The sequence below is a fragment of the Phyllostomus discolor genome, chromosome 3 (genome assembly GCF_004126475.2).
Source record: "Phyllostomus discolor isolate MPI-MPIP mPhyDis1 chromosome 3, mPhyDis1.pri.v3, whole genome shotgun sequence".
Classification (NCBI taxonomy): Eukaryota; Metazoa; Chordata; class Mammalia; order Chiroptera; family Phyllostomidae; genus Phyllostomus; species Phyllostomus discolor.
The window spans coordinates 50,168,540-50,185,599 of NC_040905.2; the positions used below are offsets into that span (position 1 = coordinate 50,168,540).

The 17,060-nt window shown below is 38.8% G+C and overlaps 1 protein-coding gene across 3 annotated transcripts in view; it reads left to right on the plus strand.

Moving 5' to 3' along the window:
• Positions 1-17,060, plus strand: part of MSH3 (mutS homolog 3) — a 138,874-nt gene that overhangs the window by 1,384 nt on the left and 120,430 nt on the right. For 2 of the 3 annotated variants that reach the window (XM_036020474.1, XM_036020476.1), the window contains exons 2-8: positions 400-532; positions 4,273-4,493; positions 7,152-7,367; positions 8,954-9,070; positions 9,354-9,471; positions 11,555-11,700; positions 15,300-15,466. In XM_036020474.1, coding sequence (XP_035876367.1) covers positions 400-532; positions 4,273-4,493; positions 7,152-7,367; positions 8,954-9,070; positions 9,354-9,471; positions 11,555-11,700; positions 15,300-15,466 — 1,118 coding nt within the window. The remainder of the gene's footprint in view (positions 1-399; positions 533-4,272; positions 4,494-7,151; positions 7,368-8,953; positions 9,071-9,353; positions 9,472-11,554; positions 11,701-15,299; positions 15,467-17,060) is intronic. The other variant, XM_036020475.1, reaches the window with a different exon arrangement.

Below are 17,060 nucleotides of genomic sequence, written 5' to 3' on the forward strand. Positions count from 1 at the left end.
TTTTAGAAATGATACTGTTCTTTCATTGTCTATCTGATTTCACCTCTAAATAAATATTTTTCTTTTGAAGGTATTTTATTAACATGTGTAGGTACAGTAATCCAAGTTATGTAATTTGAGATAATGAACGCTGACTGAGCAAAGTAAGGTGGCAGCTTGGTTCTAATTAATTGTAGCAGGGCTTGAGATGCTGAGACCCATGACCTGTCAGTGTCTACCTTGTCTTTGATGATGGTAAAACCATTGACTGATAGGTCTTTTCTGAGCTCAAAGTAGATAATTCTAGGAAGGAGGATGGCAAGGACCTTGCTGTCATTCAGAGGTAAGGCTTAAATTAGTTTGAATATATCATGTTTTGAGTTTAGAGATAACACATCGTTTTCTAACTCTCCTGTATAGGTTGCAGAAATTGACAGAAGTAAAAAGAGACCACTACAGAATGATGGGCCTGTTAAAAACAAAGCAAAGAGAGTCAAAGAAAAGGAAGGACAAAGTGATTCAGTAATGTCTGAGAACCCTGGTGAGTTCTGTGGTAATAATTTTTCATTCTCACTGTCATACTCTGATATTTTTGCATTAGCCAGAGGGCAGAGGAGGCTATTTGCAGAGTTGTGCCATTTTCTTTTCTTTTGTGGAGAAAGGTCTCCGTTGTGCCATGGAGTGGCTCCTTCGTGAGCAGCAGTGGTGTGTGTAGGAAGTTGGGAAAGTGGAGGTAAGAGCTGGAGTTCTGCACTTTGGCTGTAATTTCCTCTAGCTAATTTTTGTCCTAATTATGAAAGTAAAATATGTTTGTTTAAAAAAAGCAATGCAGAAATGTGAAAGGTAGACAGTGGAAGACCCTATAACCCCTTTCTTTCAGTGAGGCCTACTGCTAATTTTGGATTTTCAGGTTTTTCTACTTATACAGGTGTACACACATAGGCCCACAAATTAGTTAATAATATTTTATAAGTTGTTTTATACTATATGTGCTAATTTGCAACTATCTTTTTTTCCTTAGCAGAACATTTTGAATGATTTTCAATATCAAGACATGTAGATCTCCCCTGTCGTTATTTAGAGTAAAGCTACTTTTTTCTCTATGGGAAAAGGTTATGGATAAAACCACCATTCCTTAGGTCCCAGATTTCTATAGGTTGTGTTGGATATATAGGTGGTTGAGCAGATTTTCCTCTGGTTTTTGGCCTCAATTTGTGGTAGGGAAAGACAGCAAATGCTTCTATCTTCATTATCCCCATACCTGAGCCGACATAAGCCTTTCTGAACTGACAACAGCTCAAGAATGAAGCTTTGTGGAGGAACCTTCCTTTTCAGTGGTGGGGGTAGGGTAGGATAGGATGGTAAGGAGGAGGGGATGAAATTAAGCCATTAAGGGGTCTCACAACACACAAAGTCTTTGTCCTTATGTCCACATTATCCAGATCCAGCCAAGTGAACTCTGAAAATTGTGGAAATAAGGCCATAGACATGGAAGTTTTTGAAATATGAACTTGACAGTTTATTTAAAAAAAAATAATGGGCAGAAAAGAGAAGTGTCCACCAGCCAGAGAGTTGCTGGCCAGTTCACCTCAAATTTTGTTTTTCTTTTTCAATCCCAGTTGACATTTAATATTATTTTATATTAGTTTCATGTGTACAGTATAGTGGTTAGACAATTATATAATTTACAAAGTGATCACCTGATAAGTCTAGTACACACCTGGTACCATACATAATTATTACATACATATTATTATTATTATTCTTGACTATATTCTCTATACTTTACATCCCCATCACCTCAAGTTTTTATAACAGGTTAGTTTTAGATATTCTTTCTTTTGCAAGATTTGCACCCCACCCCCATCCTGAGACAGTTTTTTTGTATTCTTAGGAAGGAAGCCCTTGTATAATATACATAGTTATACTTTTGAATAGTGATTCAAGTACATATTTTGAGAGTAATAGTAAATAGGATGAATATATAAAATCGAAGAGACTCAAATAGACATTTTTCTAGCTATGAGATTAATAAGAGGTAAGATAAAGTATACTTCTACAAGACATTTATCTCTTTTTTAAGATTTCATTTATTTATTTTTAGAGACAAGGGAAGGTAGGGAGAAAACAGGGAGAGAAACATCAATGTACAAGAGATACATTGATCAGTTACCTCTTGTACACCCCCAACTGGGGACCTGGCCTGCAACCCAGGCATGTGCCCTGACTGGGAATTGAACCAGCAATCTCCTGGTTTGCAGGCTAGCACCCAGTCTACTGAGCTATACCAGTCAGGGCTAAAAAGAGGTTTAAATAGAAGTAAGAAAAGTTTTACCTTGGCTGGTATGGCTCAGTGGATTGAATGCCGGCCTGCAAATGGAAAGGCTGACAGTTCAATTCCCAGTCAGGGCACATGCCTAGGTTGTGGGCCTATGAGAGGCAACTGTTTCTCTCTCATACAACGATGTTTCTCTCCCTCTCTGTCTTCTTCCCTAACCCCTCTCTAAAAATAAATGAATAAAATCTTTAAAAAAATGAGAAAAGTTTTAAACTTTTACAAATGAACAAAACATAGCTCTTGCCCTCAAGGTGTTTTTGCTTTAAAAGAGAAGGTAAGAAATGGGTGATGAGTGCAGTCCCAGTTCCCTTATATATAATAGTAGCTACCTAAATAGTATTGCTCTAAAGGGTAAAATAATCGTTTCTGGCGTACAGCAGATAACCAGTGATCATTTCCCTTTTATGAATAGATTGCATATGAATAACTGCCAGTTGGCAGGCTGTGGTAAATGTCGTAGAGCATCGGTCTCCAACCTTTTTGGCACCAGGGACGGGTTGTTGGAAGACAATTTTTTTCATGGATGGAAGTGGGGAAGGGGGATGGTTTTGGGATGATTCAAGCTCATTATATTCAAACTCAATTCCTGCTGTGCGGCCTGATTCCTAGGAGGCCTGGACTGACCCGTCCATAGCCTGGAGGTTGGGGAACCCTGCTGTAGAGAAAGATGATCTTGTCACAGGAACACAGAGAAAGAAAAGATGATTTTTAATTAAGTTGAGGAATTAGCAGAGCATTTCATGGGAAAGATAGCTTCGTGATGGCTCTTGATGAATGAGTGTAATTTTGACATAGGGAAGTTACTGGCAAGGCCATATCATGGAGAAAGAACGGCACAAGCACAGCTGTGGATGCAGGACAGCAGGTGTGTCTGCAGTAGTGGTTTCGTTGCCTCAGTGCACTCTTGGTGTCAGTGTCTTTAGGTCTTTCCCCTTGAGCTGGTGAGATTTCCCAGTCTGGATTCTCCCCAGCTTCTGCCTTAGTGGAGGGCTCTCTTCTGAGAAGAGACTCTCAGAAGAGGCTGTGTTTCTCAGCATACAGTGAGACTGTATTCCATTAGTATTCTTTTGGTTTAGGCATAGTACTGGCATAGGCAAAAATGTTGCTTAATGCTCAAGTATTCAGTATCTCAGCTGTGCCTGTGTTTGCCTTTTCCAGAGAACTCTCCAGACCTCTGGTCATGTGAGAAAGGACAGCTGCCCTTGGACTTAGAGTATAATAGGACAGTCTAGAGATCAGATTACTTTGAACCAATCCTCTTTATTTTAGAACCTCCCTTTATTTCACTTTCAGTGCCACTAGTGCCCTAATTCCTGAGCCTTTTAAGCATTTTGTGTGGTAAATATAGGATTGGTTCTTGGTTTACTTCACTACTGATTTAGGATTTAGCTTTTAGGTATGCTACATTGGTTGTTGCTTATTCATTTTTCCTTCTAGCTTCAGATATTACATCTGCAAGTCTCATCTCTCCTTTTCTTTCTGTACTTAGAGGCTTATGGCTTAAAAAAAAGCAAAACCATGTAGTTTCTAATGGGGGTTTTATGACCAAGTGATATTAGAAATTAGATGTGTGTTTCAAGCATGCCATCTTTACCTTGAACCCAAGTTTCTTCATTTTCTTATACTATAGCTTATATTACATTGCTTTAGTACAAAACTCCTTCTTTTTTTTTTTTAAAGATTTTATTTGTTTATTTTTAGAGGGGAAGGGGAGGGAGATAGACAGAGAAAGAGAGAGAAACATCAATGTGCGGTTGCTGGGGGTTATGGCCTGCAACCCAGGCATGTACCCTGGCTGGGAATCGAACCTGGGACACTTTGGTTCCCAGCCCGCGCTCAATCCACTGAGCTACGCCAGCCAGGGCCAAAACTCCTTCTTTAAAAACTGTATGCTGGTTATGAATTGATATAATGAGACAAAATACTATTGTTCTATTTTCTTCTGATTTGCTAAGAGCCAAGGAAATGTCTGAAGACCAGGACTGTTTTAAAGTCTTTGGAAAAATTGAAAGAATTCTGCTGCGATTCCGCCCTTCCTCAAAGTAGAGTTCAGAGAGAACCTCTTCAGGAGAGATTTGCAGTTCTGCCAAAATGTACTGATTTTGACGATATCGATCTTCTGCGTGCAAAGAATGCAGTTTCTTCCGAAGATTCCAAATCTCAAAGTAGTCAAAAGGTATGTAACAGTTATATGGATGAATACCCAACTACCACGAATAGTAGGTTGTGAAGTGCCGTTAGTTTTTGTGGGTCCACTCGGCATGGTTCCCTTACCTAGTTGATCATCTGAATTAGTTAAGGGAGCTTTTACATTTCATTGCGTTTCATTTTAATTTTTATTTTATTGGTATTTCTGATTCATAGAAAATTAGAAGTAACCACTTAGAAGTAGTAGATGGATGTCATTAGAGCCGATAGCTGAGTACTTGATGGCATAGAAGGACACAGACAAATGGCAAAAAGCTACTGAATAAACTTAAATGCCCAGTGGCCTTGGACCATTAGTGTGGATTCAACAACCCTGTAAGTCTTGATAGATTCTGAAGTTTCCATTAATCTGATTACCCTGAGTTGTCAAGACGAAGTTAAATTGAGTGCAGAGTGTCGTCTGTGGGAATATGAAAGAGTACAATATATCTAAGAAGTATTTTTCCCCAAGTGGTAAAAAAAAAAATGTTGCTTAATGCTCAAGTATTCAGGCTGAACTTGCATATATGCATAAAACTTTTTCCTAGGTGCCTACTCTTATCCCAAATGTGAGTAAGGACTTTATAGTAAGAACTTTTTTTTCCTCCTAGGAAACATATTCGTTGAAGTATTAAGTTTTTCAGTATGTAGTATTTCTAGAGTTTACATAAAAGTCATGGAAATGAAGAAGAAAATCCACATCAGTATTGAAAGCAAATACTTTGTCCAGTGTGATATGTTGACCCACTTTTCTCTTGCCACACTTCTCCATACCTAACTGTTGTGTTATTGCGCATCTTCAGAAGTTCGCTGGGCTACACTTTCAGATAAATTGCATCTATACCTGCTGTCCCAGCCAAGCTGAATTTCTAAAACATTCAGCAAATGTAAAGCACATGTTTTCTTGGTTTTCTCTTGGATTGGAGTTCCCCTCTCTGGCTTATAGAGGACATTTCTCTTTCTCTCTTTTCTTCCCCTGTTGGTCGCTAGTTTTTTAGGCTATATTTTTAATTCCAGGGGTAGCTGGTAAATTTTTTTACAGGCTAGCAGTGACACAGTGATAATTAATTAGAAATTAAGTTTATCCTACAAATTTGTCTCATTTTATCTTTTATATAAATAAATTATAAGGAAGGAGTTTGCTCTAAGCTGTGAATTGGAATTAATTATTGTTTTCATACAGGAAAAATAAGGATAGCTGGAATACTAATGTTGAAAATGTAATCTTGTGGTTTATGCTCTCCAAAAGTTCTTTGTTTTATTTTTATTCCATGAAGTATACTAGTAATTAAATCAACTATAAGTCATTAAATTACACATGGACCTCTTTTGTTTTTTTTAAATATTTTATTTATTTATTTTTAGGGGGAGGGGAGAGGAGAGTGAGAAACCTGATTGGTTGCCTCTCAGATGCCCCCAACCGTGGACTGGCCTGCACCCCAGGCATGTGATTTGCTTAGCTGGGAACCAAACTGGTGATCCTTTGGTCCGCAGGCCACTGAGCCGCACCAGCCAGGGCGGGCCTGTTTTTTATTAAAAATGTGGAGAAGAACTAAAATCTTTAAATTACTGTCACCTCAATAAATTTAGTAAAAAAATAAAATCTGTAAATGACAACACTACTTTTCCAAAACTTCTAATCATGGTTTTTCTTAGAGTATTTATGGAATACCATATTTTGCTGTGTATAATGCACACACTCTTTTGCCCAAATTTTTGAGGGAAAAATAAGGAGGTACATTACACATGGGTAGGACTAGTTCCTTATTTATATACATGTTTTTATAAATTCTTTTATTTATGCTTATGTGTTAAAAGTGTAACTCTAGAAAGCAATAACGATGTCTGCATGCAAAATAATACCCTAGAATACAATAATCTGTTTTTCCCCTAAATATAAATAAATTCATAATTGAATTAAAGAATTAAAATGAAAGGTTTTCTTCCTAAAAGTTTGGGTAAAAAACATGGGTGCACATCATACGCTGGAGTGCATTATACATGGCAAAATATGGTTTACTATCTTTTAGACAGTGCTTAGAGATATAAAACATTGCAGCTTTAGCTGTCCTCATGCTTGTGGAAAGTGGTTCTGCTTCACAACTAGTGAGAGAAGGTTCATGCCTGCTGACTGTGCCTTACACACCCAAAATGAATAATGAAAAGAAAAATGTTAATTACAATAGGTTTAATGAAATTAAATGAAGCCCTGGCTGGCGTAGCTCAGTGGATTGAGCTCGGGCTGCGAACCAAAGTGTCCCAGGTTCAATTCCCAATCAGGGTACATGCCTGGGTTGCAGGCCATGACCCCCAGCAACCACACATTGATGTTTCTCTTTCTCTTTCTCCCTCCCTTCCCTCTCTAAAAATAAATAAATAAAATCTTAAAAAAACAGAAATTAAATGTAAAAAGTACACAAAACATTAAAATGTTTAGACTTCCAAAATGTGCTTTAATAATTATACAGTAGTTTGGCCCATTTATTTTTGTCTTTCATTTTGAAAATATTGTAGACCTACAAAAAAATTTGCCTTGTACTCCTCAGATTCACTAATGGTTAGCTTTGTATCAAATTTGCCTCTCTGTCTCTGGGAACTAATGTTATGGTTAGTACCTTTTCAACTATAAAAATCTCTTGGTTGTCAGGACAAGACACTTTCTGATTTCAGTCCTTTTGGATCATCACATGGGAGTTATGAAAACTTACAGAAAATTTCTGATTCTAAACCGTCTAACAAAAGGACCAAAAGCATCTACACACCGTTAGAATTACAGTACATAGAACTGAAGGAGCAGCAGAAGGATGCAATTTTGTGTGTGGAATGTGGATATAAGTACAGATTCTTTGGGGAAGATGCAGAGGTAAGTTGTTTTTTCAAACCTGTGTTCATGGTTTTCTTGTCCAGCCTTAAATATGTTCGAGTGTTTTTGTTTTGTTTTCTGACCTTTTGAAGAAGTGAATATAATCAATTTAAAAATGCTGGTTTAAAGTAAAAACTAAAAATAAATGCAAACTTGGTGAGCACCAGACTTGTCGGGAAGGAAGTGAGGGGTTCCTACTGGCATGTTGGTGCTTATTCTCCATGGCGTTAGCTTGGTGCCATTTCTCCATCAGAAGTTGATTGGATGAATCAATTAATGTGTGTACTGTAATCATGTATCTGTTTCCTAATGAAGACTCAAGCAAGAAAAAGTTTTTGAGATGTAAGTTCCTCTGTTTACCCTTAATTTATGAATTTTCACAGCCATTAACTGCCAGACACCAACAGATGATTGAAGTCATTCAGGTCTCTCTATATTAGTCATCTTGCTATATTCGTCTAAGCTGGGTTTGCATTTTATTTTGGTTATTTGATGTAGGCTAAGTTAAGAAGGTTAGAAGTGAATTTGAGCATTTGAGGGCGAGCTTAGGGAAATGCTTTGTTGCAGTCCTGGGCGATTTTGATGATTCCATGGTTTTAGGCTGGTTGGGTTGTCTATCCTCAGAGAATGACAAGGAGGCACTTCTGCTGCTGTATGGGTGGGAAGTGAAGACTTGGCCAACTTTTTTTCTTCCAGTTTTCTAGTCCTGCCATGGCAGGAAAGTTCAGATGGCATTATGCTGTGCTCTGCATTATGAAGTTAGACTTTGAAACAGAGTCGGCATATTTCCTGCAGACAAGAACAAATATGTACTTGGCATCCTGTACCTGAAGGGGTAAAAGGAAATGCTGTTCACTCCCCTTCTTTCTAGATCAAACGACATATCTAGCCTTAACTACAGTAAAGGCTGATGTTTCCCTGCCCTGTCCTGCAGTGATGAACTAATACACTTCAGAAATGGGTGGGTTAGGGGAGTGAGGATGTTGGAGTGAGAGTTCTGTAGCTCTTGTGGGCAGTCTCGGGGCCATGGTGCTGTCTGGAAGAGCAGGGAGGCAGGTGGTGGTGCCCGCTTCTGCATTTCTATCATGCATGCATCGTTAATTAGCTAACCAGACCAGGGGGTTCTCTCCTCACTTCCTCAAGATACCCTCTGTCCCGGTAGTTTATAATTTATGTATCCATACCCTTAATATCTCCTAATTTTTAATTATTCCCATGTGCTATGGTATTAAATTCTTATTCCATTACAGTTTCTTATTCTAACTCCATTACAGGGAAAGCTCAGCACATTAAAGTTTGGATAGAGCTAAGAACATAGAAGATGACCTATCACATTCTTCCGAGTCATTTGTAGATACAGATGTTGACCCTGAGGTTAGGCCATGGGAACTGCCAAAAATACTAGCTTAAACTGTAGGCTTCTACACAGGGAACGACTTTGAAACTTTTTATTGAAATGCCACACGGACAGAGAAGGGCACAAATCCTACGTGTATACCTTGATGGGCTTTTAACAAAGTGAACGAATACCACGCAGGGGATCGTGAAATAGAAATTTATTGATATTCTCTTTTTCATTTTTTTAGATTGCAGCCCGGGAGCTCAATATTTATTGCCATTTAGATCACAACTTTATGACAGCGAGCATACCTACTCACAGACTGTTTGTTCACGTACGCCGCCTTGTGGCAAAGGGCTATAAGGTCAGCTTTGGCTTCACCTTGTGAGATTGGGGGATCTGACCCAGAGTGAAAACACATTTTGTAAGGTGGTGGCTTGGATTGGTTTTGGAGTTTGGCATTTTGGGGAAATGAAATTATGTCATAATTATTAGCATTATATCTTCATGAGTTTTAACATAATAGATATTTAGGTAAAATTTTTAAAAACTGTGGTGTTTCAGAATTGACCTTTTAATATCTCCAAACATGTTTTGAAACAGTTTTTATCACATTTGATATTTAATATTTCTTGTTTGTGTCGAAGGTGGGAGTTGTGAAGCAAACTGAAACAGCAGCATTAAAGGCCATTGGGGACAACAAAAGTTCACTCTTTTCCCGGAAATTGACTGCTCTGTATACAAAATCTACACTTATTGGAGAAGATATCCTTTTTGAATAGGAAATTTCCTCTTAAATTTCAGAAATCTTTGTTTTAAGTAGCATTTTTTAAAAAACTGTTCTTTGGGTATGTTTTTGATGAAATGGGTTACTTTGACCTTTTATTAGTGTGTTCCTGAAGGGCTGTGGGTTGGTAATGGCAGGAAACAAGCATTTTTTCCCCAAATGCCATAGTAAAAGGAGAGTTTATCATACTTTAAAAGCAAGAGAAAGGACAGCCTGATAATAGATAATGGCAGGTTAGCAACTGATTTGAAATCACGTCGTTCCTAGACCCGTGTGGGTGGGCAGTGGTGAGGAGCCGAGGCTTATAAGCTCCTCCACATCTTCCTGAGGCAAGACCGGAAAAATAGGTTACTGACTTCAAAATGAGAAAAGAAAACTAAAAAGTCAACACACAGTAAATTACTTATAAAACATAGGCCATCTTCATTAATTGTTAGCTTTATAAAAACTATATTATTTTTGAAAATAGATTATAGGTGAAGCTTTCTCACTTTGTAAGAGCCCTTAATTTGCAGAATGATCACACCCAAATTTATGGTCGTTTATAAATTCAATGAGATACTTGAAGCACAGTGATTTTCATAGCAGAGTCATAAATTTATTTTAATTTTTTTTTTAAAGATTTTATTTATTTATTTTTAGAGAGGGAAGGGAGAGAGGGAGAGAGAGAGAGAGGGAGAGAGGGGGAGAGAGAGAGAGAGAGAGAGAGAGAGAAACATCAATGTGCGGTTGCTGGGGGTTATCGCCTGCAACCCAGGCATGTACCCTGGCTGGGAATCGAACCTGGGACACTTTGGTTCCCAGCCCGAGCTCCATCCACTGAGCTACGCCAGCCAGGGCAATTTATTTTAATTTTTAAAAACCAAATGATTATGTATGAAATGAGATAAGGGTGTATTTTAAAGTTTGTGCTGTGGGGTGGAGTCAGGTGTCTCAGAATAAAAGAATACGAGGGGGAGGATGGGGTGAAAGACGGAGAAGGGATCAACCAGAGAACATCGTGCACAACCTGTGGACACAGACAACAATGTGGGGACGGGCTTGGGGTAGGGAGAAGGCGGGGCTGGTGGAGGTGGGGAAAGGGAGGAAAAGCTGGAATAACTAAAAACCTTAAGGAATAGAAATACGGGGAAGGTCTTAATGATACTGTATGAAAGTAATATTTCTGTTTCAGCTTATCATATATCTGCTTATTTAGAGACCTGCTTAGGTGCTACCCAAATTAGGAAGACTGTTTTGTTCTATCAATATTATGAATAGGGAATGGCTGTCACTTAAAAATGGACCCTAAACCATCAACAGCTCTGCGTTGTTCTAAGCTGATCAGTCTATAAGACTCTGGTAATTTTATTGTTCCTTTTTCTTGAACTTGAGCCTCTTAATTGAAGCCTGCTCCTAAAACAGTACCCCTTCCTGCTTCTCTTTTGCTACTACCATAGCTTTTATCAGCTGGTGCCCAAATTGGATGTTCCCAAACTGACCTCCTCTAAAATCAGTATTTATCCCCGAGAATTTAATTAATGGACTCAACACACACATGCACACACACAAGTGTGTGTTTCTGTTTTCTGTTTTGGTTTTCTCCTGACTTTAAAAATTGTCTTTCTATTTCTGAGAGTTACTAGGCACTTTAAAGGAGGAAGGTAGTTTATGCTATTTTAGTGAGTTCATGCTTTGACTTATAGGATTAAACATTAGGGAACTGTTAAGGATTCAAGTCTAAAGAAGAGGGTTAACATTTGGGGTTCTACAAGGTCTGAGGGGCTCTCCTAGGCCCTTTGGAAGTCAGAAGATAATAGTTGTCTGTCCTCATGATCCATATATCTTAGGGAACAGAAGGCCTAGAACTGTGATCAGAGTAGATCAGCAAAATGAATGCTGTGTGGAAGATTTTTTTGTTTGTTTATTTTTTAATGTTATTTTCCCATCACCATTTATCCCCTCTGTTCCCTTAAGATTTGTACAGAGTAAAAATGCCTGGAAAAATGAACTTATAATTTAAAGGAGAAAATAGTTAATATTAATGGAAAGTAGCATATATTTTTCTTTAATAATTATTACATGTGAATCCTTTAGTCCAGCTGGATGATGCTATAAATATTGATGAGATGATGACGGATACTTCAACCAGCTATCTTCTGTGCATCTGTGAAAATGAGGAAAATGCTAAGCATAAAAAAAAGGGGAACGTTTTCATTGGAATCGTGGTAAGTACTTGGTAGGTGAAGAGCAAATGGTAGATGTTCATGGTATCTTGAAGTGAGCAGTCACATATGGTTTATAATGAGGATGTCTGATGAAGTGTTCTCTCAAGTAATTTTACTTTAAAAAAAGCTTTTCTCATAGTTTTATATGTTAAATCACTAGTTATAGTTTTCTCATATGGCTACTTGGCACTCTATGCCATGAGAGATCTAGATAGTTTCTGTCTGGATGCTTTAGGAGTTTGGGGTTGAAGACAGACACAGTGGTGGGCATGAATAAGAACAATATACAGACGGCAGAAGGCAGAATAAAACACTAAACCAACACATACACGGAGAGCAAAGAGTTTTATAGATTTCCTCTAGAGCTGGGGTGTCAGACTCATTTTCACCAGGGGCCACATTGGCCTCGAGGTTGCCTTCAAAGGGCGGAATGTGATTTCATCTTCTTAACAGTTAAGGAATAGTTACATTTATACAGTCCTAAAATTATCTCAGCCCTTCAAAGGCAACCACAAGGCTGTTGTGGCCCCTGGTGAAAATGAGTTTGACACCCCTGCTCTACAGGTTTGAAATTTAACACATGATTATGGGATTGCTGTGTATAGATTTGGAGGGAAGGACAGAAGGAAGGGGAAATGATAGTTGGACAATATAAAACTTCATATTTAATTAGTATTATGAATATTTACAACCAGTCTTCCAGACAACTGTGACTTGTGAATAGTAGTTCTGTCGATCTTGTCTCCAGGCAGTTTGTGAGTGAGTTTGCCTGTTCATAGGCCGACTGGACTCTGTGCAAAGCTGTGGCCTTTGTAGGGCCCTCAGGACTGTTAGACTCCTTTGATCTGTGGAAGGTCAAGCAAAAGTAGGACTCCTTGCCCAAGTAATAACTATTTTTCTCTGTTTTTTTCTTTGAAATTAGCTGCAATATCAACAAAAATTCTTATAGCCCAAGTATCTCCAAAGGACCTTTTAATACTTTGTTTCTGGCTGTTTAACTCTGTTGACTTGACGTTTGCTTAACCAGTAAGCCTTTCTAACCAATAGCATTACTATTTGGTGGCTCTCAATGATTTTTTATCCTTAAAACCACTTTCTTCTAGCCGTGGGCAGTTGAATTTATTTATGAATAGTAAGGTTATTTGCTTTTAGGAGTTAGCATTGGTAATGTGCTATTTTATATTTACCTGACACTGAAGAACAGAGTTGATAGTAGATAACTGAGTGCTTTTAGAAACACCCTCTGGCCCACTGCCAAAGCTGACCTTAGTGTATGAACTGGGATGGGAGAAAAATGAGAAACGGTAGTTTGCATCTCAGATGTTTTCTTGGGACTTGGTCTTGACCTCAGCAACCCCATTTGGGTCGATGAGATCCAGAGCTCTGGGCCCAGGCTGCACCTGTCTTCTGAGCTCCAGGCTCCTGTATCCAACTCTTTATTGGACAAGGCACTCAGAATTTGCCCCAGCTTCTGCAGCTCGGTGCGGCTGCTGTGGAACTCTCCTGCCTTTATTCTCAGTACTCTCATTGCTGGATTTGTTCTCGTTGTAACGAGTGTCACATGCTCCCCAGTCACCACCTAGGCATCATCTCGGTTGTTGACAATCTGAAGTCAGAGGCTTTACTGTGGTCGCGCCGCTGTGGTCAGGCCCTGTGCCATCTGTCTGGGCAGTGCCGTTGCATACAGGCTGACTTTGGGTTTCTCAGGGTCACACACACACAGGGTGACAGACCGTTGCAGGTGTTGCAATAGAAACCATTTCTCTGATTTAAAAAAGCAAAGGGGTGTTTGTGTGACACATTTGTGACTTGAACTTCTATAAATGGCTTTTGTAAATGTTTGGTTGGTAGATTGGGAGATAAACTTACGTATGTATACTCATGTACTTTAGTCCCTTTGGGCTAGAATTCAGGAGGTTGCTTAAACCTAAAATGAAGAATTTTTAAAAATGATAAAATATTCAAGAGGGGAAAATGCATGAAACAATGCATAATCACAGTGTAATGTGAGATGAGCTCCCAGGTCCGGAACTACAACCCTGCCTGCAGGAGGGCCCCTCGCTCCAGAGGCAGCCGTGGTCCAGGTGTGTGTGACAGTGATTTCCTTGCTTTTAGTTTCAGCGTTACCACCTTTAACCATCAACAAATGTAAACATATGGCATGTATTTGTGGGGGGGGTTTGCTGCTTTTGTTTACAAAGTACTAGTGGTATACAAGATTTATTTTCCTGTTTTACGGTAGTAGTTCTTCCATTGTCAGTTACTATGTTGTGTTTCATTGTATGTTCTACAGTTTATTCATTATTTTGGTGATGTACATGTGGGTTCTTTGCAGTTTTGGTACAAATAATGCTGCTATAAACCCTTTTTGTACATGTATCTGAGTTTCTCAAGAGTACATGCCTAGGTCAGGAATTGCTGAGTGATGGAGTGTGGATGTTTTCAACTTGCCTAGAAAATGCCAGACTGTTTTCAGAAGAGGCTGCATCAATTGACTTTCCTTCAGCTACATGTGAGTGTAGGGACTGGCTATATTTTCTGCTGTGAGCTAATGCAGTATGTAACTAGTTCCCTGCATTAAGTGTTCGTAGTGGATAGGAGTGTGGCCTTGGAGTCAGACTACATGACTCTTGGCTCTGCTACTTTATCGCCCTGTGACCTTGGGTAAATTGCTTAAGAACTTTTTTCACCTCTTCTAAACCATGATCTTTTCCAGTTTATCTTTGCTGTTACTAGCTAGGGGTGTTAAGGGGTGGCTTTTAGTTATCATGGTTATTCCCTGGATAGATAATCTACCTGGGGTGCATTCAGAGTTGGTTATATTTGATTTTCTTTTCAGAAGTTATACTTTTTAAAAAAGATTAAATCTTTAAAAAAGATTTTATTTATTTATTTTTAGAGCGAAGGGAAGGGAGGGAGAAAGAGAGGGAAAGAAACATTGATGTGCAAGAGAAATATCAATTGGTTGCCTCTTGCATGCTGCCAACTGGGTACCTGGCCCATAACCCAAGCATGTGCCCTGGCTGGGAATTGAACTGGTGACCTTTTGGTTTGCAGGATGACATTCAACCCACTGAGCCACATAGGCCAGGGCCAAATGTTATACTGTTTATTTATTAATTTTATATAATTGAATAGTAATTTACTACTACTTTGGCCAGGTTACTAGGAACGTATCACTTCATTATTTTTAGTGATGACAACTACTGTTTGTACAGTGCTTTATAGTTTACAAAGCATTTATGTTTTCTGACTTGAACCTTTCAGTAACTGTAAGAGGGAAGTAGGCTGCTTTAGTCCCATTTAGAGGGGAAGAAACTGAGGTTTGGTAACTTGTCACAGTGACTCCATTGGGTTTGTTAGATCAGGAGGACTTGGACTCGGTACTACTGTACAATCCCATCTAGCATAGTTTGCATATTGGTGAATCTGACTTCTCATTAAGAGTCTTGGAAAGCAGGCAGATTTCAAACTCTTTAGAAATGGAGTACATACTAGTAAGTGTGTCATCTTTGGTATTTCCATACTTATTTATGCTGTGTCATGGTTATAATTGGGAAAAATATGTTTTCTGTGACATTACATTTTATTGTTTTCAGGGAGTGCAGCCTGCCACAGGTGAGGTCGTGTTTGATAGTTTCCAGGACTCTGCTTCGCGCTCGGAGCTAGAAACTCGGATACTGGGCCTGCAGCCGGTGGAGCTGCTGCTTCCGGCACGCCTGTCAGAGCAAACAGAGGTGCTCATCCATCATGCCACAGCTGTCAGGTATGTTGGCACAGCCCTGGAGAGTAATGCAGATTCTGAAACTCAGATTTAAAGTTGTTAAAAATTTTTTACTTCTAAAAATATTTCAACAGTGGTAGTAGTAGAAATGTCAAAAAAAAAAAAAAAAAGAAAAACAGAATTACCTATAATATCAGTAGGACTTTAGAAACTGATTGTTAAAGGAGTTTAATGATATTATTTGGTCATTAATCTTCAGTTTCTGGAGATAACTTAGAGTTCATTTCTTAGAAAGTTTGTATAACTTTGAAAATACATTATCTGTGCTATACGTTTCAATTTGTGACTCTGTCCATGAGTTTTATTTATTAGCTCTAAGGCGACACCTTTTATTTATAAGGCAGCGTGCTAGGCATTGTGGCTTGCAGAGGAAGAAGATGTGGTTGGGGCCTATGCCTGGCAGAGTTTATAGTCAAACAGGAGAGGCAGATGTGTACCTACCTAACTAGACTCACAAAACATGGCGTGTTCAGTGACCAGCGTGAAGGTGCCCGCTTGGGAAGACTCTATACTGCCACCTGGAGGAGTGTGGTGGGAGAAGAGCCTGGAGCTGGCTGGGGCTCCAGTGCACAGGGCTTCATATATTGAGGAATTTGGACTTCAGACTAAGCAGGAGAGCCCATAAAGATTTTCAGTTAGTCAGTTGACAAGTCAGTCAGAAAATCAGACTAATTGATTAGGTAAAGCTCCATATGTTTCTTTGTTCTTAGAGGTAAGAATGTGCCTTTTTTATTTGGCTTGAATGTCTTTCAAAGATGCTTTATAATATATTTTTCTGATTATAACACTAATCCATGTTTATTTAGGAAAAGTTGGGAGTTAAGATAAAAATACTGTAGCCCAACAGATAATTACTGTTAAATATATTTTTTAAAGATTTTATTTTATTTATTTTTTTAGAGAGAGAAGGGAGGGAGAAAGAGAGAGAGAAACATCAATGTGTGGTTGCTGAGGGCCGTGGCCTGCAACCCAGGCATGTGCCCTGACTGGGAATCGAACCTGCGATGCTTTGGTTTGCAGCCCGAGCTCAATCCACTGAGCTATTCCAGCCAGGGCTACTGTTAAATATTTTAATGTATTATTTCCATGTATGTACATCGCTTTTTTTTTGTTTATGAACTTGGGTTTATGTTTTAAATCAGTTTTCTGTCCTATTATTTTTTTTTCTTAAAAATTCCCATATATGGGAAATTTCAAACATATACAAAATTATGCAGAGTAGTGTAGTGAACCTCCATGAATCAAACTAGCAGCTTCAGCATTTCTCAACTCAGCCAATCCCACTTCATCCACACCCTTACTCCTTTCTTCCTTGGATGATTTATTTGAAGCAAATCCTAGAGAACATTGTTTTATCTGCCAGTATCTCAGTGGGTTCTCATGAAATACACCTAGGGGACTGGGGGCACTGATGCCCCGACCCCTGCTGTGCAGTCGAAAATCTGTGTATTACTTTTGACTCCCCCAAAACTTAACAAGTTGGTTAAGTTTTTGTATCTGCAAATGGTTGGTTCCAGGACCCCATGCATTTGCCAAGAACTGTACATGCTCAAGCCCCTTAAATAAAATGGTACAG